The sequence below is a fragment of the Ascaphus truei genome, chromosome 3, assembly GCF_040206685.1.
Source record: "Ascaphus truei isolate aAscTru1 chromosome 3, aAscTru1.hap1, whole genome shotgun sequence".
Classification (NCBI taxonomy): domain Eukaryota; kingdom Metazoa; phylum Chordata; class Amphibia; order Anura; family Ascaphidae; genus Ascaphus; species Ascaphus truei.
The window spans coordinates 83,587,632-83,609,513 of NC_134485.1; the positions used below are offsets into that span (position 1 = coordinate 83,587,632).

At 43.1% G+C, this 21,882-nt stretch overlaps 1 protein-coding gene across 4 annotated transcripts in view; it reads right to left on the bottom strand.

The window, feature by feature from the left end:
- Positions 1-2,241: 2,241 nt before the first annotated feature.
- Positions 2,242-21,882, bottom strand: part of KIAA0753 (KIAA0753 ortholog) — a 78,589-nt gene continuing 58,948 nt past the window's right edge. For 3 of the 4 annotated variants that reach the window (XM_075594418.1, XM_075594420.1, XM_075594422.1), the window contains 7 exons: positions 21,678-21,767; positions 16,525-16,594; positions 8,458-8,616; positions 7,344-7,422; positions 7,122-7,242; positions 6,170-6,382; positions 2,242-4,175 (listed from right to left, as the gene is read on the bottom strand). In XM_075594418.1, the coding sequence (XP_075450533.1) occupies positions 4,049-4,175; positions 6,170-6,382; positions 7,122-7,242; positions 7,344-7,422; positions 8,458-8,616; positions 16,525-16,594; positions 21,678-21,767 (859 nt within the window). In that variant the 3' untranslated portion in view covers positions 2,242-4,048. The remainder of the gene's footprint in view (positions 4,176-6,169; positions 6,383-7,121; positions 7,243-7,343; positions 7,423-8,457; positions 8,617-16,524; positions 16,595-21,677; positions 21,768-21,882) is intronic. The other variant, XM_075594419.1, reaches the window with a different exon arrangement.

Here is a 21,882-nt window from a genome sequence, read left to right on the forward strand (position 1 = left end):
AATAAAGGCCTTCTAATATGGATAATATGTCCGTTGTATCTTTTAAGTGAGATTTTTTCTTCATAACATATTTCTGGAGAAGATCTATATATTCGGACAAGTTTGATGTCATAGAATTAATACCCGAAATTATCGGTCTGCCGGGAGGGTTCTGTAGGTTCTTATGTATTTTTGGTAAAAAATAAAATTTAGGAATTTTTATTCCATAAATTTTTAAATTCTTCTTCTTTTAGAATGCCTTTATCTTTACCTTTATTGAGAAATGTGTCCAATTCGAGAAGAAAATCTTTAGTAGAATTGTTCTGTAATTTAATATAAGTATCTTTATCATTTAAGATCCTTCCGGCTTCTGTAACATAAAAATCTCGGTCCATTACCCCTCCTTTATCGGCCTGTTTTATTATTATATCCTCGTTTTCCATTAACTGTTTTAACGCATCTCTCTCTGATTTCGTCAGATTATGGTGACATTTGTTTTTCTGAGACAACCACCTAACATTCTATTAATATGCAAAAAGAGTGCTTTGGTTATTCCCAAAGTGTTGGTCACGAGGAGAGGACGTGCTGGGGGAGGAGGGAAGCCCCGGACCGCGTGAGAGCGGGCCACCGCGCAAGAGCCCCCTCCCCCCGTGCTTCCAACCAAGTGGCCTAGCAGAGTTGCATTCAGGCCATTGATCATTTAATATACAGCACGCCGAGATCAGGGACGGCGCAGGTCTTCCCCCGGCCTACATGTTTTCCCCGCCGAGTCGGACTTGTCCTTTAGTCAAGCCTGCTAGAGGCCTGCCACGTGTGTACCCCTCAAACCAGTGGGGGTCCAAGTGTGCCCCCCACCCTAGCCGGAATCACACACCCAGTAGGGACACACCCCAGTGTATCTTAGCAGGGACCCCAGTGGATGTCCCTGGTGTGACTCCTTGTCCCAGTGGGGGCCCCAAACCCCAGCGTGTTCCCCAGCGTGGGCTCTTAATGTGACCCCCACCCCAGCAGTGGCCTCCAACACCAGCGAGGACCCAAGTGCCTCCTCCTCAACTACGTGGGACCAAAAGTGTACCACCCACTCCATAGGGGGTTCAAGCGGGCCAGGGGAGGAACGCAGGGCGAGGCCCTTAATTTAAAGCTGGATTTGACCCTGCGACCTGCCCTGCTGCCCCTGCTGGAGCTTCCCAACCATGTCGCTGGTCTCCCCCTCAGCAGCTCCCCATCCGCCAGAACAAAGGTGACCCGGAGTGAAGGACGGAAGACTGCACCAAGGCACAGCCTGACATGAGCCAACCAGGGAGCGCTGGAAGGGGGGAAGCTCGGGCCACAACATTAGAGCACGCCACCGCTGGGAAGGAGGGAAGCCTCGGAGCCCGCCCCTTCCTCACACGCACATAGGTTAGTGCCCCTTTGTCCCCAATAGTCTGAGCATGCCGCGCCAAGTCAGACTCTCCCCCATATGCCCCCCCTTCCCCCCGCTCAACCCGTATCGGCAGCGGTAACCAGAAAAGGGGGGGGAAGGTGGCCAGGAAATAACCATCCCGTGTGTGGCCAGCCAGCGGCGCCGTAAAAGCAGGCTAGTTAGGTGGAAGGGAAGGTTGACCACAACCGCTGCCCGAGCCCCCCATGCGTGCGCACCAGAATATCTGTTGTATAACCCCAAGCCCCCCCCCCCGGTCAGGAGGCCCCCCCACTGATGGCTAGGGGTCTGCTTTCCTGCAGGCTCATATCTGTGATTCAGAGCCTCAGCGACTGCAACAGCACAGGAATACACGGACTAATGTGCAGAGTGTCTGATCCATCCATTGTCTTTATAAATTGACATGTCTCTTTCCCGCTTTTGACATATAATACTAATGTAGATTTTAGTAGCACCCTTCAGGAGATTCAGATCTCTAAACTCTAGTTACACTGACTGAAGGATTTATTGAAACTGAACAGCAGCGATTTAGTGAACACTGGGGAAACAGCATTTTGTTGATCGATCACAGGAGAACCAAAATCGATCGGCAGCGTGGGTAATTGTTTTTCAATAAAAGTTATTAAATGCTGCATTCCGTATATTAAAACAAACAAATATAAAAAAAAATTAAGCTGCTTGGACTGCTTCTTTAATAAAATCAACTGATGTCATAAGTAAAAATAAAGCTTTCATGTCATCTAAAGCCATTTCTTTTGGCATTTTAGTGAATTTCAAATGTTATAGTGCTACGCAAGTGCTTCACGTGCATGGGCCACACAAAGGCAAAATGACAAATGTTTACAGAAATTATGGTTTATTTTAAAGAATAAATACATACCAAGTAATAAATAAATGACCAAACGACAATATCTAAAAAAAAATATTTTCTTACATCCATATACTTGTTCTTATAGTCTAATACCAAAGAGACCCTGAGAATCATCACATTCACTGTTATATTACAATTCCTGCACTCATTGCTTGGCAAAGATCTTTTGTTAAACTCCAGAAAGTAAATTATAAAGCAAGTTGTAAAAGATCTTCAGTAAGAAATGCCTGCCAGGCTCATACGTTATGTCGTGTGTACTGTACCTTTAACACAGAAGGATTTATTGAGCGCAGGTTTCTCCTCAAACATTCTGGGACTGTTCTATTTTAGATAGCCCTGCTTATACCTGACATTATATTTGAGAGATACTTACAGCACCAATGGCCTCTATTTTAGAAGTTGCCAAGTGAGTGACATTACACCAAGGTATTGAAGACAGTAGTAAGAGGATGTTGAGATGCTGGCTGATCATCCTACACACCAGTTTGAATGACTGGTACAGGGATGGCCAACTCCAGTCCTCAAGAGCCACGAACAGGTCAGGGTTTAAGGATATCCCCAATACCTGGCCTGGTGGTGGCTCTTGAGGACTGGCATTGGCCACCCATGTACTAGTACCTTTCTGTGCTATCTGTATTGGTAGATGAACCTAGGGAGGGCAGAGCATCCGAATAGTATTCATACAATGAAATACTGGATCTCTGTGTCCTGATACAGTGCAAATCTGACACTTTCCAGTACATGTTTTTGTAGCCGTTGCTACTTTAAGATTTATTTTAGTGATCTGAACCATGAAGTTATCGCTCGTCTAAAAATGGTCAAAGGCAAGGTATTAAAACAAGTTTTTCTTAAGTAGCATTAAATGTCTAATGTTCTGCATTAATTTTTGTATTCCAAAATTAATAAATAACTGCATGTTTGCAGTAAGATTATTAAAAACAACAAACAAAAAACAAACAAGGTTATGAGAACTTCTCATATTAAAAGAAAAAACATCTATAAAAAAAAAATATATGTGTGTATGTGTGTATGTGTGTATGTGTGTGCATTTCTTGAGCACTTGTTCTTAGTAGTTGGATTAACCACCACAGTTGCCTTCCTGCAATGTGTTGCAGGCCCATCTGATAGTAAAGGGGTATACTGAAAAGGTGTAACTGCGGGTGAACATTGCAGAGTATTCCAGTATATTCATTTTTTCAGTCCACCGTGAGAATTGGAACTCTGCCTAATGAGACACACACACATTTATTTTTTTTAATTAGCCAAGGTGGTGGCAAATGTCCTCATAGCACCGCTGTTAATCAAACTTATAGTGGGGTAAGGATACATGTAGTGTTTTCAGAAACAGTGTATTAAATCAAGAGCTGTTGTAGACGAAAGCCGTACGAATTAACTGCTCTGCTGCTTAGTGTGAAAGAGAGTCCCCTTAGATATCAATCAGCAACGTTTTCGGAAAAATTTGGCACATGATTGTAGACAGTAGATTTGTTGAGGTTGCAAAGACAGCTGCAGGAGCAATAGAATGTAAAAAGATGTATACTGATAAATTATCACAAATGCATGTAAACAATTTATCCACTGATAAGTTGGTAGAATCTTGTGAGGGTCATTGGGATGTCTCTTTGCTGTGCATGATCAGAAAAGGTGGTAACACATAGATTCTACCATTTGAAACACCAAAAATACAGTTTGTCATAAAAAAAATATTCTTTCTTTAAACAGATTTTGTGGCAATATAAAAACATGGTACGTGTGAGTCACACAGGAGTTGGATTTCAATAGCTTGCGTCTGCGGGCTTTAGGAACTCGGATGTGAAGACGGCCTCAGCATAACTCTCGCACGTCTCATGTAGTTCTGCTGCTATTTCATCCAGAGTTTCTTCCATTAGCTCCTCTGCCAGACTGCAGAAAAAGAGCGAGGGGTCACTGTATTAGAATAGTTACAGTTTTTGGAGAGCACCCAGGTCATTCGTGTTTTCTTTTAGGATCCCTCAAACGTTGAGCTGTACTGCCTTAATCATTAACAAGTACAGGCATACCCCGTATTAACGTACGCAATGGGACCGGAGCATGTATGTAAAGCGAAAATGTACTTAAAGTGAAGCACTACCTTTTTCCCACTTATCGATGCATGTACAGTACTGCAATTGTCATATACGTGCATAACTGATGTTAACATGTGTAACAGGCTCTATAGTCTCCCCGCTTGCGCACAGCTTCGGTACAGGTAGGGAGCCGGTATTGCTGTTCAGGACGTGCTGACAGGCGCATGCGTGAGCTGCTGTTTGCCTATTGAGCAAGATGTACTTACTCGCGAGTGTACTTAAAGTGAGTGTCCTTAAACCGGGGTATGCCTGTAGTATGTTACCCAACAATAGAGTAACAGCAGTATTATTACTAAAACATTTTCCACCGCTTCAATTATCGTGAAAGGGTTATGCAGTGTGTAGGCAACCAAACTGTTCAAAAGCTTACTACTGGGTATGACATGTACATCAAGTGTTCACTTTCTTAGCATCCAAAATATTTACAAGCCGCCTAGAATCGCCACATTTCCCCTACCTTCTATTCCATCTGGACATGAAAACTTTGCCTGTTACCTGTAACCCATTCAGTGCAGGGAGGAGTTTTTACTCCATATAATGCAGACCGTTTTAGAACAAAAAGATAAGTTTGCACTGGTTTGGTCCAAGACAATTCTTGATTTATTACATTGCTTATGAAATCACCACCCGTATGTTTACCACAGTGCTTTACATTTTGTGAACAGTGGTGAGCTAAGAGTACCTGTGCCACCTACTCAATTATAAAAAGGGATGTGTACCATTAGAAGCAAAACTTCAGTGTGTTTTGTCACTCTCAAAAGTGTTTCATTCCATTAAAATTATAAATGTCAAAATACAATTTCATTGATAAAATGCAATGAAGTTTGAGTGTGGGTGTTCGGCACAAAACCCTTATAGTTGCTATATTATATATGTGGTATGTCTACACAGCTTGCATGTTGTGCACTTCTGTCTTTATTCTTACACACAGGTTTTTTTTTTTTTTTTACTATTTGCACTTCTAGATTTATAGCGTGCGTGTGTATAGATATATAAAATAGAACAATGTGCAGCAGCTCAGACTCCGTGGGTAATAGCGCAGCATGGTTGTCATGACACAGTCCCCCCCGCAGTGAGCAGTCCGGGGGTCACCATGCCGGGGCAGGCACTCGGCTCTGTGAGTTTTCACCCCGTACTGGTGCAGCTCCGGCCCGGTACAGCACATTCGTAGCACGGTTCTAGCCTGGTGCAGCACATTCCGGATGCAGGGCCTGCAAGGTTAGTTTGTGTGGAGGCCTAGGGGCGGGACCTCAGTCCTGCTCCCACCTCGGCCGCCCCAGGGAGCCAGTCACAGACAGAGGCACTGTGGTCGTGGGGAGGCAGTCAGACGTAGCGCTACCGTGCTCCGGAGGGTCGGGCCGTACTTGTGCAGCCCCGGCCAGTGCAGGACCGCACGTTCCAGCTGCAGGGCCTGCGAAGTGTGTGTATGTGGAGTCCTAGGGCCAGGACCTTGGCCCTTCTCCCACCTCACAACCTGTCACAGGCAGCGGTACTGTGCTTCCGGGCGAATTCTGCACATGCGCAGTCCCTCACTTCCGTTTCAAAATAGTGTTGCAACGAAGCCTATTTTACCCCATGGGAATTTTTCAGGACGCACCGTCAGCTAAAAAGTGTCACTTTAAAAAAAAATTATAACCAACCTCGTAACTATTATATATAGACACATGGGAAAATTCACTTTACGTCTGTATTTTGTTATTACTTTTCAAATGTAGGACTATAGTATGGTAGCAAAACACAGCATCTTCTCAAAAAGCACCTGTGTCCCATGTATAAAAAGGTGGCATTTACCTCTCGGAGATGTGCCATGGGTTGAAGCCGCCCACCTCCTCGTGGGAAGTCAGTCTGAGGTGTCGCTCAGAGCGCTCGCTGTAATTCTGAATACTTTGCATCATGTGTGTTGGAACGGAGAGATGCATATTCCCCTCAGTCTGCACGGCCGCGGTCAGGGAGAAGTGGCGGGGAGAACTGCCAACCAACTCTTCCTTGTTTATTTGTAGAGAACTTGAAGAGACATTGGTAGAGGTTCATTCTTTTCAACTTTGTGCCAAAATTAAGGTTTGCACATTTACTTTTACACTAAATAAATCCGCACTAAGAAAGGACTTGATTGAGTTTTCTAACAACGTGTAACTGCTCTGCAGGCGATTTAAAAAAAAAAAAAAGGATTCAGTATTCTGAACAAGACTAAAATGCTGATGTTCATCTCATTAAAAGATATCACAACCTAATCGTGTGGATAGAATGGTAGCAGAGATGAGCAGCATGATAGGTTGTGTGGGTGGGGGCTGAATAAAATGGCTCCTGATTTTAATTATGCATTGCTGTGGTACATGTTATTATTCACATAACATCCTAATTATGTGTTCATTAGCAGAACTACACAACAATCAGGTGGTTCATTTTAAGGATGAGTTTAGGGAAGGAAAAACTGAGAGGGTGCAAAGGGGGTAACACAATGAACTAATAATCCCTGAAGGACAGGGCATTACCTGGCCAGTATTTCCCAGGAAAGAGTTAAAGGCTCGAGTGCATTTAACCCACTTGTGCTTGATAACGCCATGTGTCCTTTGGGTATTATACTATTATAGGCTACATTTTTGTATTTTGCATTATATTAATATTTCAAAAATTACCAACAGCCCGTCTCCACCAGGTAGACCTCCCAACCCCTCTCTGATCATCTGGTCATAACTCACACCCATCCCTGCCGACCAACATTTTTGCACTACTGAATACTTACTCTCCTTCAAGAGGCTCCTCTAACATTATCTCCACGTTTGGGTTCCTCTGGCCAGTGGGTTTGGTAATTCTGATAGGGTGCGGGGAGCGAGGTCTCTGGTCTATGGCTGCAGTTGCTCTCTCTGCGGCAAGGAACGTATTCATTAGGTTACTGCATGCTGAAGAGAAGCATTTGAAATGACATTAAAGTAACTTGGTGTCACAAGTAGTAAGACGTGTAAACCTTTTTCCTCCTGGGCCCAGAATTCTGGATCTGCATACACGATCTGATTAAATCTCCGTCGAACAGTTTCTTGGTATTTCTGGAAAGCAAAACAATGAATGGAGAAACTCCCATTAGAATATATATTTTAGATCTAAATAAACTAGCAGACATTACCAATACAGGAGCTGTACAACACACAACATTTACCAACAGCAATAAACTCCCTTTTTAATAGAGAAACATATCAAGAATGTATTTTATTTTGACAAATGTATTTATAAAATATTTTACAAGGACAAAATACAAATAAGAGTCACCTCATACTCCAGTATGTCCTGGGTACAGAATATTGTGAGGACAACCAAAAATGACAGTTGAAATAAGTCTAAAGTGTGAAACAGTCTTGAAAGATTTTAAACAGGTTGTGGTTTTGAGAGCCCCCTGGTAAAATTGTTCCACAAGTGAGGTGCCCGGTAAGTGCAGGAAGAGCAACCGGATTCTTTATTGAACCGTGGAAACATAGGCAGGCTTCTGGAGGCTGACCAGTGCTTGCAAGTTCTGTTTAAAATGGTACTTATACAGCGTATAGCTTTTTGAAATGTTAATAGGTAACATTAGACTTATATTGTATAACCAACCATTTTCTGCCTTCTTGTCACACATATCTTTTATATTTGCGGACTGACAATAGCAGTCTAACATTAAAGCAGATCAATAACTTGCATTCACCAAACAAAAAAGCCAGTTGAAGATCGATCTTGACACCCAAAATATCATCCAAAAACAATGTGTACACACCCCCCCCCCCCCCCCAAATAGAAGCATAATTTGTGGCTCAAATCAGCTGTAAATGGGACTTTGAGATTGCATAGGCTTGGAATTGAACTTCGCAATTGTTACACAAACACACACACGCACACGCGCACGCACCTCAAAGCATGCCCCAAGCGTGTCGAAACAGAAGTAAAAGGTGTTTAGCACCAAGAAAGTGCATCCAAATGCAGTAATTCAATACACATAGTGGACCACATTGTTGCATCCTAGAAGCATAAAACATGTTCTTGTCCTAGTAAAGTAGTGTGAGCTCATCAGGCTTTAATACTATCCCAATATATCCTGACTATAGACTTACTTCTATTTCCTCCATTCTTTGGATCATGGTCTCCAGGTCGGTGCTGTCTTGCAGAAAGATCCCCGAATTGCGCTCCCTGCTCCATGGATCTGCTTCTCCCAAACTCTTATCTGTTACCTTTCCCCTCAGTGATTCTGCCTGGATGGAGGTATACAAAAACTATTTCAGTTAGAAACTGAAAGAGAACATGTGGACCATGTAAGGCCTTTAGTCCCAACACTAGTAATTATTTACAAAGTACTCTGGATAATCATCTGAACATTTTTCAAATAAGCCAGCACCAAACAGGATCTCTTTCAAGACTTAAAATTAAACTTTCAGAACAAAAACCCAAAATGGATTTAGAAATTCAAATCAAGGGTAACACTATAAAAAGCATGTTTTAAGTAACTTTTTCATTTGATATGGGTTAGAAACCACCATTGCTTAACTGTTCGAGTGCCCTCATGACGTACCTCGTACAGCATTGGCCTGACACAATTGGTCGGACTGCTCAAACAGTAGTTTTATTTCTCCTAGTCCGTTCATGGCAGGTCATGACATTTGGGATTTTGGCCCATCCTAACTGGAAGTACTGTAGGAAACAGATCTGACTTATTTGAAGTGTGTATAAAACACCTACCGGTCTGTTGTATGTATAGCCAAGCTTCCCTACTCATAATATAGGACTAAGAAAAACAAAATACAAAAACTAAATGCAAAAGTAAAATATAATGTAAAGCTCAAAACATGACCTAAGGCAGAGGTGCGCAAACTGGGGGGGTGCAAGATTTTTATGGGGGTCGCGGCAGTTGCAAAAGCTCCTCGGTCTTCCCGAGGCATTTAAATTAAATGCCGGGGGACCTCGTGAGGCCTCTGCAACTATCCTTAACTTTTTGCCATGGCAACACGGCGTCAAATGATGCCACGGGGTCACGTGACGTCACATTGCCATGACAACGTGACCCCGCGGTGTCATTTGATGATGGAGAGCCGGAGAGGGGGGCGAGAACAGGGAGGGATGCAGGCAGGGGTGCACAGTTTGGAAAGATTGTGCACCCCTGACCTAAGGGACGGGAATTAAGCATGCACTGCCATGGCAGGACTAGAAATTGTAATTATAAAGCAAGGCTTCAGTTTGTAACCCTTTAATATTTTCCTGTAATTATGCAGCAAGAGGAGGCGGGGGTGACCCACACTGGGGAACACCCACCCCCTAAAGTTGCCAGATGTCTTGCCACACGTGTTAACCCGAGAACGTGGAACAACCGCCCAATGGGGCAGCCAGAACGGAATGCTTCTCCAACACCGGTGACTACTTAGATTGCACCCTTCTCTGCACAAGCGCCCACAGAGAAGTCACAGGGCACTGAATGTGGAGAAACCCTTGTGGTTGAGGGGGTGGGAGGTGGGGGGGTGTAGGACCACCAAGTGCAACCATGAACTGTTCTCCCTTTGCGGTATGCCTCATGGCCAGCTTGGGTCAGGGTGTACAGCACAATCCCCCTATGGTTCTTCCGCTAGTCAAGCGGAGACCGGTCCTCACTGGAGGACTGGGACTAAACTCTGCCCTCCTGAAACCTTCTCAGTCATGGACGGCTTCAGCAGAGAAGTGACCCAGAAGACAGGGGTACACTTATGCAACATGGATTTATGGGAGGAATATTCCCTGGGATAGTATTGGACAATATTTGGGTTTCCCCTAATAAGAAGGAACCACTATGGTTTATAATGCATGCATGTCCCTGCTTATTCTTGGGGATTTGCTCCATGACGACAGTTGACATGTGCGACCCAGGAAGCTTTTCTACCAAGGAATATCTTGGTCAGCCTACGGATTGGGTTAGCGGGGACCAAGTCACCTACCCATGTGGGCAGGCGCCACGCAAGTCCCCATCTTGGAGAGGTGTAACGGAATAGGCAGGGCGCTCTTAAAAAAATAACGTTTCAGCCACATTGGGATCCCTTAATTTTAGATCGAAATACAAGGGAAAATGTCTTTTAGAATAGTGCACAGTTTTTCAATATATTGCGTTCCGTCCCCCCTAGTCCACGAGAGGCTCCTTGTGGTTTCTCAATTCTAGCCTGGCGTATGTGCGAAGCAGTCCCCGAATGTGTATATTGTGGGTCTACATGGCCTGTGTCCAATCCCTTGTAGCTTTGCCATTTGCTGCATGACCCCTCCTGAGATGAGGTCCTTTGAGGCTTCCTAAATCTCAGATCAAGTGCACCGTTAGTCATTAACCCCTTCTAGTCTGGATTCCCTCCTATTTTCAAATTTCATCTGTCTGTGAGCCAGCCCTGTGATTGGCTCAAGATTAAAACCCTCCTCAAATCTCCCAGACTGGCCTAAATACACAATAGGGAATAATGGGCAAGAAAATGTATTTTTAAAAAAAAAAAAACCCTGTGTGGCCATTTTCACTTTTAGATTCACTTGGGGAAAGACATTTCGATGCGGTGATCTCTCTTTGGAAGACATTGGCCTGTGCAGTAGTCCCACTGCCCTTGCATCAGCCCAAAGAACCTTACCACACACCAACGGGTTGAACTAACTCTCTTAAAAACTTACAAGAACCTTTTTTCTACTACTCCCCCTTTTATTTACGGTTTCTGATTCTATATTATAGTTGGTGTACTGTAGTAGATTAATCCCGTGTTTAATAGCTCTATTGTCGTGACTGAGTGTTAAACCATGTGATTTAGTGTGACTTGCGATATACTGTATATGATGTTATTTCACAAATTAGATTGTAAGCTCTTCGGAGCAGGGACTCATTTTCCTAAATGTTACTTTTATGTCTGAAGCACTTCTCCCTTTTGTTATTTATATTATTTGTCACCTAAATACTTGTCACGTGTATTACTGCTGTGAAGCGCTATGTACTTTAATGGCGCTATATAAATAAAGACATACATACATTTGCTTAGAGTGCTTACTAGGAAGTCTGTAAACCTGGCAGTTGCCTTGGATCTCATAATCCCCAGTAATCCATGCATAAAAGTACTAGTAGAAACGCTAATCATTGAAGTGGGATTGACTCCTTGTGCGAGTCAGGGTTTACCAGGAGCGGGCGTGTACCTTGTGTGGGTTCACTCATAGCCTGGTTGGTGGCAACGCTACCCTGTAGTGAGTTTGACTAGGGTTGTTACTGTATATGCAATGTGCTGTGTGAGTTCTGGGGCTCTCTACATTAACGAGATCCCAGTGCCCCAGAGACCACCAGGGTATAAGAGTTTGGACTAGAACCATTACAGTGTGTACGGGGATTGTGTAACATGTACTGATGCAGCGGCCGTTATTCAAACACTTCACGCGTCACGTACATCGGAATCCCGATTTGAAACCGCGGGATGAATTCCAGCCTTCCCGCACTAAGATGCGAGCGCGGCGAGTGCAGAAAAAACGAATTTTAGTGTTCTGGCTATTAAAAACATGAAAATGACACAGTAGCACAGTAACACAGTACTGTACACATTACAATTCATCCATTTTATTGCAAACGAAGAAACAGAATCCATGAAATTCAAACAAAACATCCGCAATAAGCGGGGGTGCCTGGGGCGATTGGCCGCGTTCATGCTGCATGGGGAACAGCAGAGAACTCAAAATCGGCGCCTAGATGTGTTCGAAATTACGGCCGCGGCATCAGTATGATTTTTGGGAGCCCTGGGACTCTCTACGGCCACAGAGGTACCCTTCTCCCCAGAAACCACCAATGTATCAGAGTAAGGTTGTAACTCCCAACGAGAGTATAATCACCGGGTTTGGGTAGAAGGTATCCCAGGGATACTAGCACAGGCTATTACATGGATTGCTTCTTCAAAAATCAGCTTTTTTTAAAGATCCAACTGCGGCCCATGTTTGAGCCAAAGCGCACGACGAGTTGAACAAGCCGACTATCTGGTTAGTAATTTGGTAGTATCCAGTGATGCACCACACACAAAAAAATCCAGGGACAGACAGAGTGGCACATTCTTTCAGGCAATTTGTCTTGAATGCATGGAGTTGATCAAATCTAATGTTTTGGGAACCAGATTTTCATTACACTTATTAAGTAGCAATAACTGGTCTGTATGTGGTTCCTATAGTGGCATACATTATTTTAAGCAGACTCTCTATCATCATGTCCATAGGATCACTGAAAAAAGGAGCTTCTAACTGATGCTCGTCCTTCTTAGAAATCCTGCTATAGAAGCATCTACTCTGAGGATTTCCCCCTTCATCCTCATCTGCTGACTTAAATGCATATCTTTTCTGAAATTAGTTTGTAGTGCACAGCGTGGTCAAGGATTTAATTATGAGCAAATTTTCTATTTGACATAAGACTAAAAGCCCCAATGGTACATCCAATATGAAAAATTATATAGATAAATACTTATCTGGTTTTCTTCTCATAAGTATGAGGTATGCCTTTTTGCAGGTCCTAACACTACCTGTAAATGTTCTCTTCACCTCTGTGAGGGACAAATGTCTCAATTGACCGGTCATTCAAAGGTGCATAGCAAGACCTGCTATTTAGAAGGCAGGGTGGGTGAACTTAAAAACCAGGGAGGAGGGGGTCAAAAACCTCCAAACCATTGTTACAGATTGACATTTACACCACATACTATTCCTGTAAGCTCAGAACACACAGACACACACACAATGAATAAATGGAGAAAAAAAATTTGACCATTAAGAGAGATATATTGTAAAAACCAATATTAAGGTTACAAGGAGGAAAAGACAATCCCACTCCACAATAGATGTTAAAAAGTTGCCAATACGCAGAAGATGGGGGCTGCTGTGCGAAAGGGAAGAATCACTTCCCAGAAAAGATCTGTGAGAAAGGGAAAAGAAACAGCGCACACTCAAGTGCATTACCATAAAAAATGAATTTATTATAAGGAAAAGGGGGGTTCACAATGCCCACTTACAAAATAGATAAAAGAAAGTTCACATAAAAGGTATCTTTGGCGGTGTAACTGTGTATAATCACCGACTGCCGAGGGGATCACCCGGTAGTGAGCTGGTAACTACACAGGCTCCTCCTGCTCCTTGGGCTACTGTAGACACGGTTGGAGTTCTCCGACACCAACAGTTTTGCCCGGTCTCAATCTGCAGCTGGCAGGTAGCTTGGACGTTATTGAAACTGATTCAGCACAACACGATAACGATTTGGCACACACTGCTCACATACAGCCAGGGATTCCCTCTGCATATAAAATCACACTCTCGAGGTAGCGCGATGACGTCACTCCCTACGCGTTGTGTCACGGTAATGCACTAGGGTATGCGCTGTATATATATACACACACACCACACTTATTAAGGTTATGATGGGTAAAAAAAGTGACAAAAACCCTCCACAGTAAAGCATATAGCAACTGTAAATATTCCTGTATGTTCATGTGCATGTCATTTCCCAGAATCCCTTGCTGCAGTGGAAGTGCTGTGTGATAATGGTGAAAGACAGGGTTGCAGACCTATCTAAGACATGCAAATGAACATACAGGAATATTTACAGTTGATGATATATATATATATATATATATATATATCATCACACACACGTCAAAAGAACTGCTACTGGGATTGTGACCTCATGTATCTAATAAAAGTCTTGCTGTGCACCGGTCTATTAAGACATTTCTCCCTCTCAGACAGGTGAAAAGAACGTTTACAGGTAGCGTTAGAACCTGCAAAAATGCATACCTCATACTTATGAGAAGAAAATCAGATAAGTATATAACTTTGGATGTATATTGGATATTGGATGTAGCACTGGGGCTTTTATTCTTTTGTCAAATGGAAAATGTGCTTTTGATTAAATCCTTGATCACGTTATACACAAAAAAATTCATGGATCAAAAGAAAATCTTATGCAAGGTATTTAACTCTCCTTTTTCAGATTATAAGCCTGAAGTGGCTGACATATTTAAGCAGTTTGTCAATGGTTTTCATATTAAAATTGAATTGATCTCCTTTTAATTCCCGTTCATCTAATTAAGTCAGCAAATAGGATTCGGAAGCATATTTTCCCAATATATAATAAAATCTGCAACCCTCTCCAGAAAAAAAAGACATAAGTAAATAATAAGACACAAACAGCTAGACCCCCAAAACATTTGTATAGGAATAATAGCAAATGTAGATGGGGTGTGCTAACCCCAAATGAGCTACTCACAAATCATGGACCATGATATACAAGCACACGTAAGAACCGTGTAGTTTAGACTTTGAATACAACAGCAGTGCGCAAAGTGGGGGGCGCGCCCTTCAGGGGGGACGCGATTCGCTGCGGGGGGCACGGGGTTTACAAGAGGTCCCACGTGCTTCCCGAAGGCATTTAAATGAATGCCGGGCGATCTGCAAGGCCTCTGTAAAAATCTCCTTACCTTGATTCAGACGGCTCCTGGTGACGCATCACCATGGCAACGTGGCGGCAAATGACGCCATGGGGTCATGTGATGTCGCGCTGCCATGGCAACATGACGTCAAGACGCCTGAGTCAAGGTAAACAGGAAGGGGGCGCGAGTTGAGGGGGACAGCTGGCATGGGGGCGCAGGGAAAAAAGATTGCGCTCCCCTGGTATACACCATGACGTTTAAACCGTGGAACTCACACTGATGTGCCAGATGCATCTGACAAAAATGCTCTCAGCGTGTTGTGGGTTTATGAGGGGGCAATCCCTGATTTTGTCTAGGTTGCTTTAACGATGACTTGAACACCTCCTAAACAGATCTGAAGGATACCGTGACAATGCTCGTCTCTGACCAGTATGCTGACCCGCAGGGCTGAGGTAGGGATGCCAATTAACCGACCAGGGACAGAGTCCTGTTAAGAGTACCCGTGGTCGGTAAGCAGGCAAAGGGTCAGGGCTGGCAGCAGTGGTGCAGAATCCAGGCGACAGGCAAAAGGTCAGGGCAGGCGGAAGGATGCAAGGTCGGGGTCACGATCCGGGGTCAGCAACAGGAATTCCAAATTAACAGGGAAGCCACAGGGATAGGCTAGTCACAGCAACAGGCTAGCCTCTGGAACAGGGAAGCCACAGGGATAGGCTAGTCACAGCAACAGGCTAGCCTCTGGAACAGGGAAGCCACAGGGAAGGCTCAGGAACAGGGAAGACTCAGAAACTAGAGCCCAGGGTGGCCAGGAACACAATGAAAAGTATACAATGCTCAGGCAGGGGCCGGAAGTTACTGGCTGCTATTTAAGCCCTTGAACAGGTGCAGCCAATATATCAGGCTGCCAGTAATCAAAATGTCCACAGCAGCCAGGTAAGAGCGGGCCCCAGCCTGGACTGCGACCCTTACAGATACAATCGTTATAGGCAAAAACCAGCTGAAAAATGCAGCCGTTTGCACAGGAGCTTCTTCTAAAGTTGTTTTTCTAATTCAGAGCAGACAAACTACCTTCTGCTTATCGGGGGAAATCATCATTACGGCCAAGACCATTCACATGCTTAAGCTTGGCCTTACATTTTTTTGTTTTTATGAGTCTGACCGAGGGATCATCAACTAAAGATGGAAGTTTTCATCCAGAAGAGGAGGCAGGGGCCAGAGCGGCTATTCTATCCAAGAAAAAAAAAAAGCAAGAGCAGCTCATATATGCAAGATTTCCACATATACAAAGCAAAAACACATACCAAGCCAATGTAAAGTTAATCCGGACAGGAGGCGCATACCCGCTCCAATTTCTCCCACTTCCAACATTATTTATAGGAGCAATTCTAAGATATACCTATAGATGGAGAACGTTTTGTAAATTGATATAATAAAAGTCCAGTCTCACTTAGGTTTAGTAGATTAAAAAGGCATCCATCACCGACTTGTAACCTATGAAAGGTCACTGCAAGTTCATTTTGAACTCCATTGGGACAATACCTAAGGAACTTCACCTGAAGTGCTATTTTAAATACAAAAGTGTGAGAATTGAATAAAGTTTTACAGAAGTGATGTTCCAGATTCACAGAGCTTGTGTTTGTAATATACCGGTCCTCAGTATTTGTCGCAGTGCAAGGCAAGCTAAAGTCTTAAATAAAGTGGACTCCATTGCAGATTATACAACATGTACAGATAAGATAAGCAAAGCACCACTATTACCTGGTTTCCTAGTGTGTTATTTCCTGCCGGATCTCCAGCTGGTAACCTGTTTGGTGGACACATTTCATCTCTAAGTAATCAGAAGAAAGTGCATTTTTAGACATTATGAGCATTGATACTTGTCACTGTTGCATTCAGAGTTCAGCAATATTTGACATTAATTCTTCCCTGACATAAAACACAGACAGAGGGATTTTGAATTAAGTATGTGACCAGAGCAATGCGTAAGCAAAGAAAGTATATTGCAGATATAGATACACACACACACACACACACACTGAGAAAACAGTGCTTCTTGAAGATCCCGGTCTACTGGGAGCTACAACTCGTTGAGCGAAAGACTTATGTCCATATTTACTGAGCAGTGCTATTTCATAAGACACCATCAAGGCCTAAATCTGGTCAGATTGAAATAATTTTTAAGAAATGGAAGGAAAAATTAGAGAAACGTCAGAAACATAGCTTACAAAAGGAATGTACTGCGAGATTTGAGCATGAATAAAGGGATGTAATCAGTCATGTAATGGGGACCTGGAGAAATAAAATTATCGGTAAGTAACATTTCTGTTTTCTCTGCTGTGCCTCCTTGTCAGTGCATTACATTAGGGAATGTCCCAAAATTCTGTAGGGGCACAGTACCTAGGTAAAGCAAATTATTATGAAACAACTGCCCGGAGGATCTTCCTGCCAAAGGTACATAATGCTGATAAGGTTAACTGGTGATATCCCAAGAAGGTATAGAGCAAAGACCATGTTGCCGCTTCCAAGACTTGCTTTGCTGATATAGCTTGCTTTATTGCTTATGTGGCCATAGCTCTGCTGGAATGAGCCTTAATTGATTATGGAAGGGTCACCCCTGACGCTTTCTAAGTCTCCTGAAGAACGGTCATGATACATTTTGAACTTATCTTCAGTGTTGCTTGTCCCTTACGTTGATCAAAAAAAAAAGGATTACTTGACCTACTGAATTCTTGAAATGTATTATATATATATATATATATATATATATATATATATATATATATATATATATATATATATATATATATATATAACACACACACACACACACACGGACGTGAAAAAGAAAGTACGCCCTCTGAATTCTATGGTTTTACATATCAGGACATAATCATCTGTTCCTTAGCAGGTCTTAAAATGAGGTAAATACAACCTCAGATGAACAACACAACATATTACACCGTGTCATGATTTATTTAACAAAAATAAAACCAAAAGGGAGAAGCCATGTGTGAAAACTAAGTACACATTATGATTCAATAGCTTGTAGAACCACCTTTAGCAGCAATAACTTGAAGTAATCGTTTTCTGTATGACTTTATCAGTCTCTCACATCGTTGTGGAGGAATTTTGGCCCACTCTTCTTTACAACGTTGCTTCTGTTCATTGAGGTTTGTGGGCATTTGTTTATGCACAGCTCTCTTAAGATCCTGCCACAGCATTTCAATCGGTTTGAGGTCTGGACTTTGACTGGGCCATTGCACCACCTTGATTTTTTTCTTTTTCAGCCATTCTGTTGCAGATTTGCTGGTGTGCTTGGAATCATTGTCCTGTTGCATGACCCAATTTCGGCCAAGCTTTAGCTGTCGGACAGATGGCCTCACATTTGACTCTAGAATACTTTGGTATACAGAGGAGTTCATGGTCGACTCAATGACTGCAAGGTTCCCAGGTCCTGTGGTTGCAAAACAAGCCCAAATCATCACCCCTCCACCACCGTGCTTGACAGTTGGAATGAGGTGTTTGTGCTGATATGCTGCGTTTGGTTTTTGCCAAATGTGGCACTGTGCATTATGGCCAAACATCTCCACTTAGGTCTCATCTGTTCAAAGGACATTGTTCCAGAAGTCTTGTGGTTTGTTCAGATGCAACTTTGCAAACCTAAGCCGTGCTGCCATGTTCTTTTTAGAGAGAAGAAGCTTTATCCTGGCAACCCTTCCAAACAAACCATACTTGTCCAGTCTTTTTCTAATTGTACTGTCATGAACTTTAACATTTAACATGCTAACGGAGGCCTGTAGTCTGAGATGTAACTCTTGGGGTTTTTGCAATTTCTCTGAGCATTGCACGGTCTGACCTTGGGCTGAATTTGCTGGGACTCCACTCCTGGGAAGATTGGGAACTGTCTTGAATGTTGTCCACTTTTGAGTAATCTTTCTCACTGTAGAATGATGGACTTTAAATTGTTTGGAAATGGCCTTATAACCCTTCCCAGATTGATGGGCAGCAACAATTGCTTCTCTAAGATCATTGCTGATGTCTTTCCTCCTTGGCATTGTGTTAACACACACACCTGAATGCTCCAGACCACCAAACTGCTAAAACTTCGGCCCTCTGTCTCCCCTCCTCGCTGCCCTTACAATTAAACCTCTATCCCAATCAATCCGACGTAAAAGCAATATTAAGGGTATTGGAAAAGACTCGTACAAAATCTCGCTATTTGCAGATGACATAATTCTCACATTGGCAAATCCCTTGACCCCTCTACGTAATCAACCTTGGAAGAGGTTGGTGCTATGTGAAGCTATAAAATCAACACAGACAAGAACGAGGCATTAAACATATCACCTCCTGAACACGAGGTCAAGCTCATAGAGAGTAACTTCAACTATAAGTGGCAAAAGTCGCATATAAAATATTTGGTTGTCTCCATTACTAAAGCGCACCAGATGCTGTAGCAACACAATTACCCCAAACTCATATCTCAGATTAAGAAGGATCCTGCCAAATGGCATAGCTATCAAATTTCTTGGTTAGGGCAGATGTGCTCACTCAAAATGAATATTTTAGCCAGGTTAGTGTACTTCTACCAAACTCTTCCAATCATGGTCCCCTATAAAGGGTGCTCCTGATGTTACCTAAGGAGGGTGGGGGCATGGTGGTCCCAGAACTGCATATGTACTACTTGGATTCCCAAGTAAAACAGATCAGCTATGTGGGTGCGTGCTATGTGAACAGATGGGAGGCCTGGCTCTCTGAGGCAGTCTCGCTCCCTGTGAAACTATGGCTGTCCAAAGGGCAACAGCAGCTCTATAAGCTCAGGTCCCCGACTATTAACCAAGTCAAAATAAGGAACTTGGTTAAACCTAAATTCCCCTCTTTCTAACAACCCTTAAAAATTAACACCGTTAAGGGACAATCCCAACTTCCCACCGGGTATCCTATGGAGCCTATGAAACGTGGAGGAAGGCAGGGATTAAGGATAGAGAAGATTTACTAGCCAGGGATAGGCCACGTAACTTTGAAAAACTGTGTTCAAAATACATGCTCCCACAATACGAATTGTTCAGATTTCTGCAGATCGGGCATTTTTTCCTGAAGGAGGCTCAGTCCAGAGTATTCTTGAGTTGCCTGTGTTGCCTGTTGTTCTGTGAGGATTACCAAAAGGGCCTAATTACGAAGCTCTATCGAGAATTGATCCCTGTAGGGAGAACCTAGGAACACAAATATATGATTCAATGGGCGTTAGATCCGACCATAGACATAACTACGGAGGACCGGGAGGATATTTGGGAGGGAGCCTCCAAATCCTTTTCATTAACATAAAAAAAAGAACATTTATAAAATCCTGTTCCAGTTGTATTTAACACCTTAGAAACTGAGCAAAATATACCCAGCAACTTCAGACAAATGCTGGAGGGAAGGGTGGAGGGGAATAACTTGCCCTGGCTGGTGACTCCAGGTCTTAACGGAAGAGGACCTCGGCTGTTGGGAAGGTAGCGGTACTTGGGTACAGGCAGAATGGTGCAATAGTAGCTCATGGATGCGCCCTGCACCAAAGTGAACCAGAAACAGCGGCTTCATAGAAGACAAAAAAAAAAAACGACCATTGAACCTCCTCCTAGCTGGCAGGACACCGAATAACTGACTGCAGAACGATTTAGTAGGAGATTATGTCTAAAACAACTCAGGTGATCTGTGGCCTAACTCCAGGTGGGAGGAGCCTTTTTCCTACTATCGTGGGCCAATGTCACGGTAGCTTATGACAAGATATAATGAACACCAAATATCTGGGTTGAACTGAACGAGGCTTAGATATAATAAAATATATTTATTCCTTAAAAAAGGTGAACACAGCAATATAGTACAATTAACAGACAAGAAGGTAACACTTACTTAGGGTTGGGGGATGGAGAAGTATCAGCTAGCAATTCTCCAGCAATCCGGTGACATCCCAGGTGGAATCAGAAGAACAACTACAACTGTAGGGTTGACACAGTTTATATACCTGTGTAACCCTATTCTTAACATTGAATACAGACTATTGGTGAACAATTATCTGTATCCAATCCCTAACGTGGAGACACAGATTAACCCATGCCCCCCAGCTAATTAGCCCATGTGTACTGGGACTCTATGGGTAGCCCCATAATTAAATCAGGGGCAACGACCAGTCTACCAAATGAAGTATCTGCATTGTTTGTAGGTGTAGACATAACACTTACAAACCACTCCAGTTTGATGATTCTCCACCCTCAGGTAACAATTACAGTGGCAGAGTCTGTTGATTAGTACTTGGTCGGTTGATTAGTACTTAGTGTAAACAATCAGGCAGTTAACTTTTGATCACAGTGCTTAGGCTCAATCAGCCGGCTGCCCTTCATGACCTATTAGCATAGCAGATGGAGTCTGCATTGTCAGAGCAGATCCAAAATACCATACATATACACTTTAATATCTACACATATTAATAAGTTCCATTCTGGTGGGCTCAGTGGGTCGAAATTTGACAGTTTTTAATGCCTACAGTAACTCCACACATTGGCCAAATATCAACTCTCTGCGACCTCCAGAACTGGAGATACAGAAATGCACTTTAAAACATTAAAATACAGGATTATAATGAAACATGGGAACAGGGGAACATACATTTTCCTGACATGACAAGGTGTAAGCCGCATTCCTGGACCGCAGTCCAGTTAACCCCTTGCCTCCATGGTGAGGTCAGGGGGTGGCCATATGGGGTGCAACCCCTTTAATACCGGGCCAACCCCCCTCTCCCTCTACAGCCAACATGGAGGAACGGAAGAGAAAAACTATTTAAATACATACACGTAAATGCGTAAAAAAAAAAAATCTCAGCAAGAAATTTCACGTCATCAACTCACCTCCCTGTGAACCCTAAACCGTACCTCAGTTTTTGTATGCGTGAAATTTCCTCTCTGTAAAGACTGTCCAAGTTCTGCATTCTTCTTGCTGTTTCAGAGTCCAGCCATGCCAGTCTGTTAAAAAAGAGGGAGGTAGGTTTACCGAAACAAAATAATGGCTGCTGATAAAAGAAAGTAAAGGAATCAAAACACTATTTTTAAATGGGTAGCCCATGTAGCAGGTAAAAAG